General features: G+C 36.2%; 1 protein-coding gene across 8 annotated transcripts in view; it reads left to right on the top strand.

Annotated features, from left to right (window-relative positions):
• Positions 1 to 20,307, top strand: part of PIBF1 (progesterone immunomodulatory binding factor 1) — a 204,815-nt gene that overhangs the window by 166,107 nt on the left and 18,401 nt on the right. For all 8 annotated transcript variants that reach the window (XR_013550051.1, XM_078432907.1, XM_078432868.1 and 5 more), the window contains exons 15-16: positions 2,967 to 3,097; positions 10,632 to 10,716. Coding sequence is in view for 7 of the 8 variants with exons in the window: in XM_078432907.1 (XP_078289033.1) it covers positions 2,967 to 3,097; positions 10,632 to 10,716 (216 nt within the window). In the remaining variant the exon portion in view is untranslated. The remainder of the gene's footprint in view (positions 1 to 2,966; positions 3,098 to 10,631; positions 10,717 to 20,307) is intronic.

The raw sequence follows: 20,307 nt of genomic DNA, 5'->3' as shown, positions 1-20,307 counted from the left end.
AGATTCAGTATAATCCCTATCAAAATCCCAATAGCATTTTTTGAAGAAATAGAAAAACCCATCCTAAAATTCCTATGCAATTTTAAGGGACCCTGAATGGCCAAAACAATCTTGAAAAGGAAAATCAAAGTTGGAAGACACACTTCCCAGTTTTAAAATGTACCACAAAGCTACAGTAGTCAAAACAGTGTTGTACTAGCATAAGGATAGATAGATAAGACTAATGGAATAAAATAGAGAGTCTGGAAATAAACCCTTCATATATGGTCGAAAGGTTTTCAATAAGATTGCTAAGACCATTCAATGGTCTTTTCAACAAATGGTGCTGGTAAAACTGGATATCCGCATGTCAAACATTGAAATAGAATCCTTATCCTACTGTCTACAAAAATTAATTCAAACTGGATCAAAGACATAAATTTCAGAGCTAAGAATGTAACACTATAGAAGAAAACATTGAAAATTTTCATGATCTTGGGCTTGACAGTTGTTTCTTAAAAATGATACCAACTAGGAGCGCCTGGGTGGCTCAGTCGGTTAAGCGTCCGACTTCAGCTCCGGTCACGATCTCGCGGCCCGTGAGTTCGAGCCCCGTGTCGGGCTCTGGGCTGATGGCTCAGAGCCTGGAGCCTGCTTCCGATTCTGTGTCTCCCTCTCTCTCTGCCCCTCCCCCGTTCGTGCTCTGTCTCTCTCTGTCTCAAAATAAATAAATGTTAAAAAAAAATTTTAAAAAAAAATGATACCAACTTAGGATTCTCTGTCTCCCTCTTTCTTTGCCCCTCCCCTGCCGCTCTCTATCTGTCTCTCAAAATAAATGTTAAAAAATAAAACGATACCAAAAGTATAAGCAACAAAAGAAAAAACTAGGTTAGTTGGACATCATCAAAATTAAAGACTTTTGTGATCAAAGGACATAATCAAGAGAGTGAAAAGACAACCCACAGAATGGGAGAAAATATTTGCAAGTCATATGTCTAATATGGGTTTAATATCCAGAACATAACTCCCAGGGGCACCTGGGTAGATCAGTCCGTTAAACATCCGACTTCGGCTCAGATCATGATCTCACAGTTTGTGAGTTTGAGCCCCACATCAGGCTCTGTGCTGACATCTCAGAGCCTGGAGCCTGCTTCAGACTCTCTGTCTCTCTCTGTCTCTCTCTGCCCCTCCCTGGCTTGTACTCTGTCTCTCTCTCTCTCTCTCTCTCTCGCTCTCTCACAAAAATAAACATTTTAAAAATTAAAAAAAAGAAAAAAGAAAAAAAACTCCCATAACTCCACAACAAAAAAGCAGACAACATAATTGAAATTATGGGCAAATGACTTGAATAGACATTTGTCCAAAGATACACAGTGACCGATAGGCACATGAAATAATAGTGTTGGTGAGGATGTGGAGAAAGTAGAACCAAGTGCATTGCTAATAGGAACGTAAAATGATGCAGCCGCTGTGCAAAACAGTTGCCTGTTCCTCAAAAAGTTAACTATAGAAAACAATTTTTTTTAACTTTTTAAAAAGTTAAATATAGAATTACCATATGACCTAGCAATTTCACTCCACTTCTAGCAGATATTCAAAGGAATTGAAAATGGAGACTCAAACAGATATTTATACACCACTGTTTTAACATTAATTAAAATAGCCAAAAAAGTGAAAACAACCCAAGTATTCATCAACAGATGAAAAAATAAATAAGATGTACTATAAACACACAATGGAATATTATTTAGCCATAGAAAGGAATGAAGTTCTGATACATTGTACAGCATGGGTGAACCTTGAAAACATTACCTTAAGTGGAATAAGCAGACACAAAATGACAAATATTATATGATTCCCCTTATAGATCTAGAATAGGCAAATTCATAGAGACAGATAGTAGAGGTTTCTAATGGCTGGGGGGTTGCAGGGAGTGTTTTTGTTTAATGGATACAGAGTTTCCATTGGGATTGATAAAAATGTTCCAGGAATAGAGATTAGTGATGGTTATACAACATTATGAATATATGTAATGCCACTGAATTGTGTACTATAAAATGGTTAAGCTGGTATATTCTTTATATTGTAACTAATTTTTTTTTTTTTTTAGAGAGTGAGAGTGGGGATAGGGTAGAGAGAGAGAATCTTTATTTTTTTTAACTTTTGTTAACATTTATTTATTTTTGAGAGATAGAGCACGAGCCAGGGAGGGGCAGAGAGAGGGAGAGAGAATCCAAAGCAGTCTCCAGGCTCTGAGCTGTCAGCACAGAGCCGAGTGCAGGGCTCCAGTCCACAAACCGTGAGATCATGACCTGAGGTCACGAAGTCAGATGTTTAACTGACTGAGCCACCCAGGCACCCCGAGAAAGAGAATCTTAAGCTCCACACTGAGGAGGTCTATCCCACAACCGTGGGATCATGATCTGAGCCAAAGTCAAGAGTGGTACACTCAACCAACTGAGCCAGACAGGCGCCCCTACCATTTTTGTTAAAAAAAACTTCATTATACCTAGTGATTTAGTTTCATAAATTATCAGTTTTAGAAATAAAGATGGAAGGAAATACGAAGATGTAGAAAAATGCTAAATTGCAATGTCATTATTTTTAATAGAAATAAAGCTCAAATAAAAGGTTTTTATTTTTAGCTAATGGATGTTTATTAAAAGGAGATAAATTTTGTCACATATCTTCTCAAACCAACAAATGGCAAAAACATTTAGGTGACCCGTCCCTGAAACTGGTAATAATTCATATTTTATTTAACATTTTTCTTTGTGCTTACATATTATTATTATTATTATTATTATTATTATTATAAAGAATAGTTCTATTGATTAATAATTTTGAAAACCTTCAAAGTTACATAGGAAAAGCTCTTCTGAGTAACTCATGCAAGGGAGTTTTGGCATACTGTACCTGTGCTAGAATAATAATCTTCAGTTTCTTATAAAATGTTTTAGATTTTCATGAAATCTGTTTTTCTTTAGCTTGACAGGGCCAATTCTCTGTTAAACCAGACTCAGCAACCTTACAGATATCTCATTGAATCAGTGCGTCAGAGAGACTCTAAGATTGATTCACTGAAAGAGCATGTTACACAACTTGAGAAAGATGTCAGGTAAAATCATCTGTTCATTTTTTTTTTTTTTTCATTATAAAGGCAACGTAAACATAATACTGCTATCCATGAACTAAGGTTGTAAATTGGGAAGAAAAAAATGTAAATAATGAACATGGTTTTAAATGTAATTTATCTTAGAGAAACTTAGGTCACGTCACGTTAGGTGCTCACATTCCACCTTGTAATCAGAAGTCTTAGCCTGGACCTAACAGTGCTATGCTTACTAACAGCACTCCCCTCACCCTAGGAAGCAAAAAGCTATCCTGTCCTTGTTCCCCTACAATTCTTTAGTGAGATGGGGTTTAACCAAAGCGAGGGAGAACATAACCAGATGCCATTTGTGGAGTCAAAATAACTTTTTAAACAGATAAAATATACACATTTGCTTAGATTCTGTTGACTTTGCCAAGGAATTTTTTAGGGTTTTCTTCCCCTGACTCTTTACATGAAGTAACCCATGAATCACCTAAATATAAATAAACCCCTTTCACTTCCTTAAATTTAAATTGTTTTCTTACATGACACCTTATCCAAAGGACTTGCTCCACTTAATAGCCATTCACATTCTTTACCTGTTCATCTATACAATCATTTATTCTTTTTAAATTGGAGTAAAAGAGTGATGGTATACAGAAAGAAAGATTTTAACTCATAGATGGTTGATTAGTTGGCTTAGTTATTGGATTTTAAGGTTGTTAGAATAATTTAGATAAATTATTAGCCAATTCATAAATATAGAAGCAAAGAATTAGATGGGAATAGAAATTGTTAAATTAAGGAATTGGAAAACAATAAGGAGAATATATTAAATTCAGATTTCCTAAGGTATATAATCAAAGTATAAAGCTATTGGTAATTAACTCTAAAGTATGGGAGGGTATTCTTTTTGATGAATCAGAATAACCACCTTCTCTTGTTTCTATCCCACCAAAATAATTGGTCCGAAACTTTATTCCTGATCTTTTTAATCTTAAGATGATAGGTTAAAATAATTTTAAATCACATTTATGCTTTAAAATGTCAATATAAGTAAGAATTTATTTTTGGATTGATTTTGAAGTTAATTACATTTAGAATATGTATAGCCAGTATTCATTAAATTTACTGAATAATAAATAAACCAAATCAAGAAACTGTTAAATAATTCAATCAATTAAACAGTTCTTCTATAAATAGCTACTAGGGGCAATAGAAATTATGTCTTATCACTCACTGGGTACTTGGTTATCTTAGGGAAATTGAGGGAAGAACTTTTTCTTCCTATATTATATACTTCTGTTATATTTGAAATTTTGTGTAGAATCTTTTTTTTACCTTTTTAATCTTGGAGTGAAAACATAAAAGTCCTGTGGAAAAATTACCTTTCACAGTTACCTTCGAATAAGTTTATTTGAATATTTATTTAACTAAGAATTAAGAGAGCTGAAAATCTTTAATACAGATTAATTAATAATATTAATTATTAAATAGTTAGCTGTAGGAGGAAACTATAAAGATGAACAAATTCAGCCCTAGAGAAATTAAGTAACTTGTTATCTAAGAACATACCGTTTGGTCGTAGGGCCAAAATTTGAATCCAGATCTGTCTGCTTTCTAATTCTATACTCTTAACCATTATGTTATACTGCCTCCCTATGTTCTATTCTGAATAAGGGGTAATTTTTCGTTAACTAATGTAATTAAGGAAGAGAAGCCAAAAAAAAAAAAGTGTAAAAGAGTAGTTAAAATTGGAGCTTTAATGAATTGACAGTTGTTGAAGCTAGGTGATGGATACATGTGGGTTTGTTATATTTTCTCTCTTTCAAAATATTCCACATAAACTTGTTTTTAAAAAACAGAGTTTAAAAGGGAATACAGGCTCTACAGATAGGTTGCATGGGTTCATATCTAGCTCAGTACTCAGCTTTGAATTAGAACAAGTCAGTTAAAGTCTCAAAACCTCCACTCTCCAATAGAACTGTCTGTAATGGTAAATATATTCCATATCTGCACTGTCCAGTATGGTAGCCACTACCCACATGAAGAACTAAATTTTTAATTTTAATTAAATTACTTTTCATCTTAATTACCACGTATGGCCAGCTAATGGCTATGTTATTGGACAGTACAGCCAGTTTTTCTCATTTGTGAACTGAGAGTAGTACTCTAGCACTAGCAGTGCCTAATTCATATAGTCATTTTGAGGATTAAATGATATAATCTCGGTGATATATATAGGACTGTGCCTACACATTATGAATGCTATATAACTGCTCTTTTGAGTATTGGTCTGACATGTAACAAATTTTCATGTTGAGAATTACCTTAAAAATAAGAAGTAACATTTCTCAAAATATCTTGAATTTTGACAAAAACTAGGACTCCCTTAATGTGAGAAGTAAGTGAGATGATTCATTTTCAGGAATACCAAATAAAAGCTGTGCTGTCTAGTTAACAATAGGTTTACAACCTATTGGAAATATGTACAAACCCTCCCCCACCCCCACCCCCATCCCCACCCCCACCTCACACACACACACACACACACACACACACACACACACACACACACACACAGTTGAGTCCCAAACCCTTAGACACTTCACTTCCTGGTTCTTCTTCCCCTCTCCATTTCATGGGCTTATTTTTCACCGGCTTTGCAATGAGCATGTGCCAAAGAACTGAAGTCTCTGCGTCACCTCAAGGAATGTACACTTGTTCCATTCAGGCTACTTTTTGGCCTTACATGGGCATAAGCGACTTCTGGGTAAGGCTGTAACCTCTGTAGTACTCAGCCAATGAGGAATCAGGGGAGGGACTTCCTGCAAGGAGATAAATTGCCTGCTGTAACCCCTCTGAGTGGATCTGTCCATCAGACACCAGCTCTTGCAAGAATGTTGATTAAAGCCTCACTTCACTGTTCTCCTCGTCTCCACGTCTCTCCTATGATTGGGGCAATGGGCTTCTTTCTCACACTTAGTAACAGCAACAATAATCATAAAAACTATGCCAATTACGAAAATTGGCATAAAATATAAATATATAAAAATATTTTTTGTGCTTAAATCTGAGTCCTTTAAAGCTGTTTCATAAATTTACTGTATATTTTAATAGATTCTGAACTAGTATTTCATAGGATATGAAACCTTGCTCTTAATTGAAGTAGCTATGCTACCTTGTAATGTGAAAAATTAAGGTGCTTTCAGTAGGTTAATTATGACCTTTGAGATGCTGTTAAATGTACCTTAATGACATGAATGAAATACCATAAAAATAGCCCGATCAACGAGTCAGATACAGCAGTCTATCTACCATCACTCCTACTCTGAGCTGATGACATTTCAGATGTAGTGGAATTATCCTGGGCTTTGAGCACACATCAGCCTGCTTTCTTTTGTCATGGTAAATGTGCCTGTAAAATACAGATCTTAGCGTGAACATCAAGGGTTAGAAGTGAAAATTAAATGAAATGACCTATATAAAGCTTCTGGCACATGAGGAAACTTGGTAAATATTACTTCCCTTCCTTTTGTCCTTCATTAATTTGAAATGTAAACATTAAATGACCCATTCAAAAAGATCACTGAGTGGTTGTTCCTTAAAAATGCCTATTCCTTTTTGCTGCATGTTGATTTTAATTGTAAGGAATATTTATATTAATTGATTATTTTTTTAATTGAAGTATAGTTGGCATGCCATATTATATTAGTTTTAGGTGTACAACATAGGGATTAGACATTTAGATATGTTACAAAATGCTCACCATGGTGTGGCTGCCATCTGTCACCATACAAACTTATTACAGTATTATTGACTGTATTCCCTATGCCATACGTTTCATCCCCGTGACTTACTTATTTTATAGCTGGAAGTTTGTACCACCTAATCCCCTTCACTTATTTTATCCAAATCCCGGCCCCCTCCCCTCTGGCAACCACCAGTTCTTGCGACTACTTTCAACAGTTTTTATGAGTCTTCCTGTTTTGTTTTGTTTGTTCATTTGTTTTGTTTTATAGATTCCACATGTAAGTGAAATCATGCAGTATTTGTTTTTCTCTATCTGACTTACTTCATTTAGCATAATACCCTCTAGGTCTATCCATGTTATTGCAGATAGCAAGATTTCATTCTTTTTTATAACAGACTAATATTCCCATGTGTGTGCATGTGTGTATACACACTACGTCTTTATCCATTCATCTATCTGTAGGTTACCTTTTTGTGTTCTGTTGATGGTTTCCTTTGTAGTTTCAAAGCTTTTTAGTTTGATACAGTCCCAATTGTTTATATCTGCTTTTTTTGCCCTTGCCTAAGGAGACAGATCCAAAAAAATAATTGCTAAGACCAATGTCCAAGGGTTTATTGCATATGTTTTCTTTTAGGAGTTTTATGGTTTCAGTTAAATGATTACCTTTTAAATATTTCTCTACTCAGTAAAAGCTCTTTAAAGAACTGAGTAATTTTATCATTTTCTTAGAAAATAAAACAATACCACTATACCACACCCATGACTTGCAAATTTAGCTATACATATTCAATGTGTAGAAAGATTAGAGTAAATATGTACTAAAATGAAATCATTATAAACACATTAAAAGCTAACATTTGAGATATCACTATTAACTACTTTAAATCCCCCTATCATTAAAGTAATAATCCCTTCTACAAGTAGTACTGGTAAACTTTCTACCAAGCCACAAGAGACAGTCTGGGTTATATAGTTTGTTTGATCTATAGTTCACAACTGAACGAAGCATGGAAAGAGAATAATTAGCATAAATTTCCTTTCCCGGTTGTCAGTTCTCAGTTTATTCTTTACTAGTAGTTTAAGAAGAAAAAACTACTTAGCCTTGTAAAGCTAAGTCAGGGTATACTGATCCAGGAAGTTAAAGAAGAGTATATCAGGAATATGTTTTCATATAGCAGGTGACACAGAGCCATAAACATGAATTTCTGAGTAATAATTAACAGTGAATTAAACAATTATGGGTGTAATATGCCATTCACGATAGATGTGCTTATAAGGAGATTTGTTTTGTAGTTGCTTTATGAGTCACGCATGGAAGCTTTGTATTTTTAAAGGTAAATTTCCACTGTTGTGAAATGTGTCTTAAGGAGACTAAACTTCGTTTGAGTAATTACATACATACTGGAAGAACACAGAGTATAATAATCGTCATATTCAGTTTTAGAGACGCATGTGTTGAAGATGGCCTCCTTTGTGGTTTAAGAGTATATTGTAGAGAAGGCTGAGACTTAGAAAATATATGCCCAAGTATTGTCTGAGGAGTCTGTACTGTTTGTCATAAACCCACATCTTGCAGATAGAACAGAGTTGCTCTGTAAACCAATTTATACACCTAGCTTTTATTCTGTATTATAAAGTTATTTTTGCTATTTATTTTTTTTACTTTTTTTAATGTTTGTGTGTGTGTGTGTGTGTGTGTGTGTGTAAGAGAGAGAGAGAGAGAGCGCACGTGAGCAAGCACAAGTGGCGGAGGCAGAGAGAAACACAGAATGCAAAGCAGGATTGGCTTTGAGCTGTCAGCACAGAGCCCAACACATGGCCCGAACTCACAAGCAGTGAGTTCATGGCCTAAGCTGAAGTCAGATGCTCAACTAAGTGAGCCACCCAGGTGCCCCATTTTTGCTATTTAAATATGGAATATTTACTTTATTCTGGAAAACACTGAACACTACATATAAAGGATTTCTAATGAATTATCCAGTCAAAATCCTTTATTACCTCAACATTCCTCCATTCCTTTTGCACTGCGTTTTATTTAAGGGCCTGTTGGTATTTGAGAGTATGTATGTGTGTGTGCATATGTGTACTGTATGTGAGTGTATGTTTACATACGATGTGTATGTAACATGTATTTGAACATTAACATGCATGTGAACATTAATACATTTCTATTCCTCGAAAAATCGTAGTCCTATGTTACTGGATGTTTATTTTAATTTCGAAAAATGTTTTATCTTCTTCATGATGATTCTAGCTAAAGATAGATTCTAATTCAACAGTTACAGAAACATCTGATCTTTACCAGGCTTTGGAAGACTCTGGCAGAATCTGGCATTCAGTTACATTATATTATTTAGTTCTTTTCAACTCCAAGGCTCAGTAAGATCTCTGATGCTTAATTCTGAAAGTCAAATCTGTTTTTCTGCTAAGCTGCTAACCTGTATGGCATTTAATTACTGTTTTTCTGTGATACTTGTTTTTCATCTAAAGTAGTAATACCATATACATTTATGTCAGGTTTTATGTGTTCAATTCTTTATATAATCATTTCACTAGATAATTCATATATCGCTTTGACATACATGAGTATTATTTTCCACTTTTACAGATGTGAAAACTGAGGCTTAGTCATGTGGTGTGATTTATGCCACACACTTGTGTCAGTGGCATAGTTGGAAACAAAAGTCAGAATTGCATCTTGTGTTTTCTCTCAGAGGACAAACTGTGGTGCTTCCTTGGGGAAGTTCACGGTTACTAGGAAAAAAGAGAATGTGAGCTTTTTCCTCTTAAGTCCTTGGAATTACCAGTTCTTCCAGAATACCTGCTACTATCCCCTGAATTTAAAAACAAAAACAAAAACTTCTGCCTAATTTAAAAATTGATGGCTTTCCATTTTGTTAAAGGATAACTTAAAACATGTTACCTGTTCAGCAAAATAATCCTCACTAGTTTTACCTTCACAGATTTTGTTTTGACATTTATGGAATTACGGTATTTTAATTCACTGTTGCTTTTCTTAATTCTCGTTGTAGTGCTGAGTAGATTCATTCCAGGGGCTTTCAAAGAGTATTTCATTTAACGGTTCTAATTAATTTTTATATGTTGAATAATAAAACTCCAGACAATATAAATCATGCCTCAAATATTTATCTTTTAAAATATTAATATATTCTTCTATTTAGGCTTTTTTCACCCTTTCGTATCAGAAAACAGGTCCTATCTGAGGGAAATTCACAAGGCAGACTTAGAAATTAAAGATTGAACTAAGAATATAGAGACAAAAATTGTTTTCCCAAGTTTACCACATACTGAATATCTGATTCATTTATCTAATTCAATTATATACCTGGTAATTTAGTGTGCAGTAAATTATAAAATGTTACTTTTAGTTTTAAGGTTAAATTTTTAATTTGACTTCTAGTATCTTGAGTTTTACTATTTTGCCCATACATACTTTACCTTTTATATAAATCCCACTTCATCTTTTTACATTTCAGGATTAAATAGTCACCTTTAAAACACAAATTTTATACCCCTACTAGGCAGAAAAGATTCTCAGAAAACATCTCATTTGCACTGTCAAATGATTATTAAAAGAAAAAGTCTTCTTAGAAAATAGCTAGCTGTTGGTTAAATCAAACATTATAGTGGATGATCTGATAGATATCTTTATAGAGTATAAATTTAATTTCTCTTTAATTCAATACATCATATTTGTCTTTAGCCTTTTGCTTTTTTCTATTTATTAATTAGATTTACACCAATGTGATGACTTTTTAAAACTTGGGTGTTTTTTTTTTTCAGCAATTTGAATAAAGAAAAGTCAGCTTTACTACAGATGAAGAATCAAATGGCATTAGATTTAGAACAACTTCTAAATCATCGTGAGGTACTTTTCCCATGTTGTCATAATTTTTACTTTAGGCTTTTTCAAAGTCCGTGTTGTGTTTCGATTACTGGATCCCAGTTGTCCGTGTGCATTAATGACTTCTCATGTTTGTGTCTCATTGTGATCTGGTCCTTTATATTGAATATGTGATACACTTTATTCATTATGAATTAATTTATACTTTATTCTTGGGTTAATTCTTATTCCTGGAATACTCCTTGTTATTGACCCCTTATTGCCTTGTTCATATATCTGGAATTGAATTTCCACATTATTTAATAATTACTTGTTTTATCTCTTTCTCACTAGACAGTATATTTCCTTAGCATACCTCTGTCTCATTCATCATTGTGTTGCCCATATACTGTATGTATGTCTAGTGTGTAATATTTGTGTTGAACTTTAGAGTCCATAAAGGATTTTTTGTTGTTATTCCTCAGCAAAAATCCTTTAGAGCTAATAAAATTTCCTCATTTTATAAAAGGACAAATGAATGTCTAGTGGCTTGCCCAAAGGAGAAATGAGTTTCCAGTGGCTTGCCCAAAGCCAGTTAGTAACTAAGAGATAACCCCATTTTTCTTTCTTGTTTTTTTGAGTCAGACTTATTGAAGTACAGTATACCCACAGTAAAATTCATGCCCTGTTTAAGCATACATTTCTATGATTTTTGACTGACACACCCAGTTTCATAACCATTACCATAATCAATAAAGAAAATAGTTTTGTCACTTCAGGAAATTCCTTCATGCCCTTTTTGTGTTGACCCTTCTCCCCAGCTCCAGTCCTAGCAACCCCTTATCTATTTTCTGTCCCTGTAGTTTTACCTTTTCCAACAAAAGATATTACATTTCCCCAGAATGTTGAATAAATGAAGTTATCAGTCTTTTCAGGTTGGACTTTTTTCACTTACCATAAAAAAGATACACCGAGGGGGCGCCTGGGTGGCTTAATCAGTTGAGCTTTGGCTCAGGTCATGATCTCATGGGTCGTGAGTCTGGGCCCTGCGCTGTCGGGCTCTGTGCTGACAGCTTGGAGCCTGGAGCCCGCTTCAGATTCTGTCTCCCTTGCTCTTTGCCCCTCCCTCACTCATTCACCCTCTCTCTCTCCCTTTCTCTCTCAAAAATTTGAAAAAGGATATACCTATGTTGTTGCAAATATTAGTCATTTATTCCTTTTTGTTGCTGAGGAATATTCTATTGTATGGATATACCAGAGTTTGTTACTCCATTCACCAGTTGATGATCATTTGACTTGTTTCCATTTGGAGGCGTCTGTAAATAATACAGCTGCTGTAAACGATTGTGTATGTGTTTTGGTGTGAATGTCAGTTTCCTTTTCTCTTGGTAGATAACACAGGAGCAGGATTTCTGGGTCCTATGGAAAGTGTATGTTTAACTTTATAAGAGACTGCCAAACTATTTTCCACAGTGACTGCACCTTTTGCATTCCCGTCAGCAATGAATGCGTGTTCTAGTCGTTCCGCATCCTCGCCAACAGTTGGTATTATGAAGCCTAGTTTTTTAATCCAGTGCGTTTTTTCCATTGAACTATCACTGCCTTGTCTTGGCCATGTTTTTGCCATTTTGTTATCCTAATAGAGAAAGAAATGCTCAAAACAGATCATTGGTTCATGAGTATCCTGAAGACATTGTTTCCTAGTCTGGGAAAGCTATATCAGGTATTTGGGAAGAAATTATTGGAAAGATATTATTGAGAGAGATGAAGTGGGGAATATTACTGGAAGCAGTTCAGAAGTGCATATCCTAGAAGTAGTGTCAGGGGAATTGCAGGGTTGTCTCTGTCTTAGAAATGGCCTTTGGAGTAGGTTCTCTTAAAGGTGTATTGTATATGTTGGGTGAAAGGGATAAGGTGTCCCTGGACTAGATTTTAGAGATGACTTTTGTGTAGCTAACTAGATCTAACAACAGGTGATATAGATTAGGAAGAGCTTCTCTGAAGATACTTACTCTTTTTTTCTGGCTTTCAGGCCCCATCTACTACCACTTGTGTCCTAAGATTCTGCCTTCAAATAGTTGTTTCTTCACTGTGGAAGCCTGATTCATTCACTATGTGAATTTTCACAAATGTTTTCCAAAATTGACTATTTAGGAAATAGTAACTGCAGATGTCCATTCAGCGATACCAGCTACTTTTTTTCCATAAAGCTGCATAACAAGTATGTTTTTGGAATGGCGATTCTCATTTGTTTTTAGAAGATTATGCTACACTCTGAAAAAGATAGGAGCAACTTTATATATTTTATACATCATGCTTGGAATCACATTATTCATGAGTCCAAATAAAAACTCAAAGTTCTACTTAGTGGGTTGAGAATGGAGTAAGTTTAGAAGAAAATACATTTAAACATGGAAATTAAATACTTAGCAAAATGAAACTCCTACTATATGACACCAATGAAATGTGCGTGGATGCATGTCTAATTATCAGTTAATTTTCATGCATTTGATAGGATCTTCATTTTGGCAATTACATTTTAATAATCCAACATTATAACTTTTCTTAATGCCAAACATCTAAAGAAAAAGAGCTTTATTTCTTTTCAAAGCAAAATAAAAATTGAAGCTTAATAAAATAAACTTGATACAAGTTTTTCATCTTTTTCTAAGAAACAGTTTAATGCCAACTTACATAGAACGTGCAGATACAAAAGCAAGTGTAAACTGCTTATATGGAAGGGAATGGCAAGTGACCCAGGGCAATGCTTGACCATTCACTTGAATATTTACCTGATGAAACAGAGAGTCTGCAGAATTGATATATTCATTTTATGGCTCTGATGGGTCAAGTGCTTAGAATAGCCAATAGATAACAGTCGGATAAGAATACCTCTGATAAATGTAATATTTTGAAAGTGAAAATCAGGGCTGAGGGGGCTCCTGGGTGGCTCAGTCAGTTGAGTGTCCAACTTCAGCCCAGGTCATGATCTTACAGCTAGTGGGTTCGAGCCCCGCATGGGGCTCTGTGCTGACAGCTCAGAGCTGGAGCCTGTTTCAGATTCTGTGTCTCCCTCTCTCTCTGCCCCTCCCCTGCTTGTGCTCCGTCTCTCTCTTCCTCTGTCAAATAAATAAATATTAATTTTTTTTAATAATAAAAAAAGAAAGAAAATCGACGCTGAGACTAAGGTGAGGCAAACAAGGCACCTAGGGCACAAAATACAGGACGTGCCCACTCTGAGGATCATGCACAGTGCACCTGAGAGCTTGCCCAACCCTAGGCAGGACCCTGGGAAAATTGTCTAATATGAGGCACTGCTTTAATCCCAGCTAAATTTTCTGTTTAAATCCACATGTGATCAAATGCACATTTTAAAGTTTTTCATTGTCTTTTTTGCACTGGACAACTTAACTTTTTAAGTGTCACTTAGTTCCAGTAAGACTTTAGGTGGTCCTGAGGTGCCTGGGTGGCTCAGTGGGTTAAGCATCTGACTCTTGGTTTCAGCTCAGGTCATGATCTCATGGTTTGTGAGTTCAAGCCCTGCACTGGGCTCCATGCTGACAGTGCGGAGCCTGCTTAGGATTCTCTCGCTGTCTCCCTCACCCATTTTCTCTCTCTCTCTCTCTCTCTCTCTCTCTCTCTCTCTCTCTGTCCTTCTCTCAAAGTAAATACACTTAATAAAATAAAAAGACTTTTTTTTAATTTTTTAATGTTTATTTTTATTTTATTTTATTTTATTTTTATTATTTTTTTTAATGTTTATTTTTGAGACAGAAAGAGACAGAGCATGAACGGGGGAGGGTCAGAAAGAGAGGGAGACACAGAACCTGAAGCAGGCTCCAGGCTCTGAGCTGTCAGCACAGAGCCCAACGCGGGGCTCGAACTCACGGAACGTGAGATCATGACCTGAGCCGAAGTCGGACACTTAACCGACTGAGCCACCCAGGCACCCCTAATGTTTATTTTTGAGGGCTAGAGAGACAGAGTGCAAACTAGGGGAGAGCAGAGAGAGAGAAAAATAGAATCTGAAACAGGCTCCAGGCTCTGAGCTGTCAGCACAGAGCCTGACATGGGGCTCAAACCCATGAACTGTGAGATCATGACCAGAGCTGAAGTCAGACATTCAACCAACTGAGCCACTCAGGTGCCCCAAAATAAAAAGACTTTAGATGGTCCTGTACTATGAAATGAGATCGCCCACTCCTTTACATAATTATCCAAGTATGCGTTAAATGAAAAAAGAAAACAGATGAGATAATTCTAGGTTGACAATTCTAAGACATTGGGGCATGACCATAGAGGGTTTTTATTTTCTATATTAATTAGTGTTAGATCAAAATTACTTGCTTAAAAGTAGCTAAGTTAAATATCACAGAGTTAAATATCATTGTCCCCACTTTTACAGACAAAACTGAGGCTGATAAGAGTTAAAAAAAAAAAAAACTAAACCATGATTATATACTTACTGTCAAAACTAAAAGAAAATCCTTTTTTTTTTTTTTTCCTGAAACAAAAGCTTATGATCTTTTTCCTTAGTTCCATTTAGACAAAAACCTCATGATGAATTATTGCTTGCATTAGTTCCAGGAAATATTTTTGCCACTGTAGATGAAGTTATATTCTTTCTTTTTTGTCAGAAAGTGAAAACTATGTAATTTAATGTGTTTCTTTTTTGTCTTAGTTGCCAAAACACTCAGAGCTGAATATCTTATCCAGGTGTTATAATCTTTTTTTCCTCTTTCACTTTTGATGCCTCAGAATAACTTTCTCTGTTTCTTTCAATAGGTTGTGATCTTTTTTACCCTTAAATGTCTTTACTTATATACTGAGACCTCTGAGGTGTAAAAATATAAAATAATTTAATCTTAAATAATGAGGTAAAAAGGAGGTCAAGGAAAAGATCAACTCCTAGGACCCCACTGTTGGATTGCATAGCAGGGCTTCAAGCTAAATAATTCAGTTTTGAGTAAAAGAAATGTGATGACTTGGAATGTCTTCTTTCTTGTTGAGTGTACCTCTCAGGACTCTTTTTTTTTTTTTTAATTTATGTATTTATTTGGAGAGAGAGAGAGAACACGAGTCAGGGAGAGGCATCAGAGAGAATCCCAAGCAGGCTCTGTACTGCCAGTGCAGAGCCCAATGTGAGGCTTGAACCCACAAACTGTGAGATCATGACCCACCCAGGCCCCTATCAGGAATCTTCTTTAATGGCTTTTTCATGTTTCATCCATTTTTATCCACTCATCTTTGCCTCATTGAAACAAGATTTGCTGATTTGGAAATTCTAATTCTGCGCTTCTGTGTGTATATTTCATCATGTGCCCTTAGAATATAAGTTTTCAAGAGTTTGAAAATCATCTTTAATCAGCCAAATGTCTAATAGAATACTGAGCATAATTTTAAAAAGCTGATGTAAAAGGGGCACCTGGGTGGCTCAGTCGGTTAAGCGTCTGACCTCAGCTCAGGTCATGATCTCATGGTTCATGAGTTCAAGCCCTGCATAGGGCTCTGTGCTGACAGCTCGGAGCCTGGAGCCTGCTTCAGATTCTGTGTCTCCCTCTCTCTCTGCCCCTCCCTTGCCCACGCCCTGTCTCTCTGTCTCTCAAAAATGAATAAACATTTAAAAAATTAAAAAAAAAAAAACCTGATGTAAAAGCTCTTTTCTAATTTCTTTTGCAGCTATATTAAGGGTAATGGTAAGAGCTCCACTTAAGAAGCTATTCCAGTATTTCAGTGAGTGATGGTGGTATCTTGAACTTGACTAGTGATGATGGTGTCGAGCAAAAATGGACTAATTTGAATTTTTTTAATGTTTATTTCTAAGAGAGAGAGAGAGAGAACGCACTCTTGTGAGTGAGTTGGGGAGGGGCAGAGAGAGAGGGAGACCTAGAATCCAAAGTAGGCTCCAGGCTCTGAGCTGTCAGCATAGAGCCTGATGCAGGGCTCAAACCCACGAGCCATGAGATCATGATCTGAGCCAAAGTCGTACACTTAACTGACTAAGCCATGCAGGTGCCCCAAGAATGGACTAATTTGAAAGCTGTTTAGAAAGCAGAATCATAGAGCGTGGTGATTGGATCCAGAAACTGTTGAAGAGAGGAGGAATGAGAATTGATGGCCTGGGTTTTGGCTTGTGGCCTGGGTTTATGGTGGTGCTACACAGCACATGGGAGAAATAGATTTGGAGAAGAAAATCTCAAGGAAATACCTAAGTAGAGACAACCAGTAGAGTTAAAAATGTAGATTCTGGAGGGGCGTCTGGGTGGCTCAGTTGGTTAAGCTTCCGACTCTTAGTTTCAGCTCAGGTCATGATCTAACAGTTTCTTGAGTTCGAGCCCCACACTGGGCTCTGTGCTCACAGCTACAAGCCTGCTTGGGATTCTCTCTCTCCCTCTCTCTCTGCCCTTCTCCTGGTCATGCTGTCTCTATCTTTCTCAAAAATAAATAAATAAGCTTAAAATACATATTTTTTTTTAATGTAGGTTCTGGAGCCTAAGAAAGAGAACTCATCTAGAGGTAGAGATTTGGGGGTCACAGCATAAAGATAGTGCTTTACATGGAAGTCATTAAATGAACTGATAAATGAACTACATAGAGTGAGAGCAGAAAAAGGCACAGGCCATACTCTTGAAGAGTACCAACATTTAAAGGATGGGCAGAGGAAAAAGTACATACACGAATTAGAGTGCAGGGTGACCATAAAGATAGCAGGAACATCAGAAGCAGAGTAGAATCTGGCCAGTGACATGGACTGTCGAGGGGCCAAGTCAGACAAAGATAAAAAAGCAACCATTGATTGAATTTAACAAGATGGTACAGCACTTTCAGTAGAGCTAAAAAGCAGACGACAGAGAATTGGTGAGTGAGTGGAAGTTGAAAAGTGGGCTGTGGGAAAAATAGCCCTTAAGATATTTAAATCAGAGAATATAGCATGATCAGGCAGGAGGCATGAAGTCGAGGGCTTTTACCTCCCACACTAGAGAGTATCCAGTTGTGTTGTTTTTTTTTTTTTAATATAACTTAATGTCAAATTGGCTAACATACAGTGTATACAGTGTGCTCTTGGTTTTGGGGGTAGATTCCCGTGATTCATCACTTGCATACAACACCCAGTGCTCATCCCAACAAGTGCCCTCCTCAATGCCCATCACCCATTTTCCCCTCTCCTCCGCCACCCCCCCTGCCCATCAACCCTCAGTGTGTTATCTGTATTTAAGAGTATTTTATGGTTTGCCTCCCTCCCTCTCTGTAACTATCTTTTCCCCCTTCCCTCATGGTCTTCTGTTAAGTTTCTCAAGTTCCACATATGAGTGAAAACATATGATATCTTTTTCGGACTGACTTATTTCACTTAGCATAATACCCTCTAGTTCCATCCATGTTGCTGCAAATGGCATGATTTCATTCTTTCTCATTGCCAAGTAGTATTCCATTGTATATATAAACCACATCTTCTTTATCCATTCATCAGTTGATGGACATTTAGGCTCTTTCCATAATTCGGCTATTGTTGAAAGTGCTTCTATAAACATTGGGGTACATGATCCCCTATGAATCAGCACTCTTGTATCCTTTGGATAAATTCCTAGTCGTGCTTTTGCTGGGCCATAGGGTATTTCTATTTTTAATTTTTTGAGGAACTTCCACACTGCTTTCCAAAGGGCTGCACCAGTTTGTATTCCCATCAATAGTACAAGAGGGTTCCCATTTCTCCACATCCTCACCAGTATCTGTTGTTTCCTGAGTTGTTAATTTTAGCCACTCTGACCAGTGTGAGGTGGTATCTCAGTGTGGCTTTGATTTGTGTTTCCCTGATGATGAGTGACGTTGAGCATCTTTTCATGTGTCTGTTGGCCATCTGGATGTCTTCTTTGGAATAGTGTCTATTCATGTCTTCTGCCCATTTCTTCACTGGATTGTTTGTTTTTTAGGTGTTGAATTTGGTAAGTTCTTTATAGGTTTCGGATACTAGTCCTTTATCCGATATGTCATTTGCAAATATCTTTTCCCATTCTGTTGGTTGCCTTTTAGTTTTGTTGATTGTTTTCCTTTGTAGTACAGAAGCTTTTTATCTTGATGAGGTCCCAATAGTTCATTTTTGCTTTTAATTCCCCTTGCCTTTGGAGACATGTCGAGCAAGAAATTGCTGCGGCTGAGGTCAAAGAGGTTGTTGCCTGTTTTCTCCTCTAGGAATCTGATTGTTTCCTGTCTCACATTTAGGTCTTTCATCCATTTTGAGTTTATTTTTGTGTATGGTGTAAGAAAGTGGTCTAGTTTCATTCTTGTGCATGTTGCTATCCAGTTCTCCCAGCACCATTTGCTAAATAGACTGTCTTTTTTTCCATTGGATGAGAGTATCCAGTTTAAATGGTGATGGGAAGGAGACACATAGACGTTGCAGATACAAATGAGAAAATAATCAGCGGAGCAAAGTGTTAGGGAAGGAGAAGATCAGAGCACAGTGATGGGAGTTAACTTTAGACAGGAGGGCTATACCTTTTCCATTTTGAAGATAGAAATAAAGATTATGTTAAGATAAAAGTGAGTTTGTAGGTTTGGTGGTAAGAATTTAGGTAGTTCCTGTCTAATGGCTATACTATAATGGCAGGAGATGTGCTAATGTCACAGTTTTGAGGAAATAGAATTTTGAAATAGCCACACAGTAAATGAGTGATATATATTATGGAAACATCAAATAATTGCCAAGTTGAAACACCATGTGTTTCTAGTAGTACCACCATTCTATGTAATTTTTCTCCAGTAGCATTCAACATGCTAGGTGTCAACATGGGGAAGATGGACAGGTGGATTGGTCCAGAATTACATTCCACCTTCTATTAGGTATGCATATTATACATGTTCAGATCTCTTGTTAAATTGTAAGGTTGGAATTACCTTTATATTCTTTATGTCACCTACATTTGGAATACAGTGGAAAAAGCCAAAAGTTAAACAGACAAGATGAGTTCATATCACAGCTTTGCTGCTTGATAGCCATGGATTCTTGTGATGATAATTGAACCCCTCTAAACTTAGTTTCCTCGTGTGTGAAAGTAATATCTACTTTGCAGGACTATATGAGAATGAAATACTGTAGTAACATTCCTGGCATGTCACAGGCACATAACTCTATGAAGGTGGTTCCTTTTTCTTTTTCCCTTCTGTTTCAAAATTCAGTTCATATGTTATGTATGCTTTGAAGTTCTCTGTAACTTGACAAAGAAAAACTTATCTTTTTTTTCTACCTCTTTCCAATAGTTTTTTAAATATTTCTATTAATGTTCACATCACTATATGTCATAATTATGCATGTGTCTTTCCCAGTAAAGTACTTCATTCTTCCTTGTATATTAGCCTTTTAGCACAGTATTTAGCACATAATAAGTACTCAGTTGAATGTTTGTTATGGCCCTTTACAGTCTTCCACTATAATTGCACTTGAAGCTGTCAAATAGAATAGTCAAATAGAAAGCTTTAGAAACTAGCCTTTAATATATCCTCATCCCCTTCCCTCAGATAGTAAAATACACTCTGACAACTGATAACATTTTAACTGAAGAAGTACGGAAGGTCTCTTACACCCAAGAACAATTTCAGAGATTTATCTGAAAGTAGCCACTAGGAAGTCCTATCTGA

The sequence above is a fragment of the Panthera onca genome, chromosome A1 (assembly GCF_046562875.1).
Source record: "Panthera onca isolate mPanOnc1 chromosome A1, mPanOnc1 haplotype 2, whole genome shotgun sequence".
Classification (NCBI taxonomy): Eukaryota; Metazoa; Chordata; class Mammalia; order Carnivora; family Felidae; genus Panthera; species Panthera onca.
The sequence above is the reverse complement of the archived record's forward strand: the minus strand, read 5'-3'. Positions and strand labels throughout refer to the sequence as shown.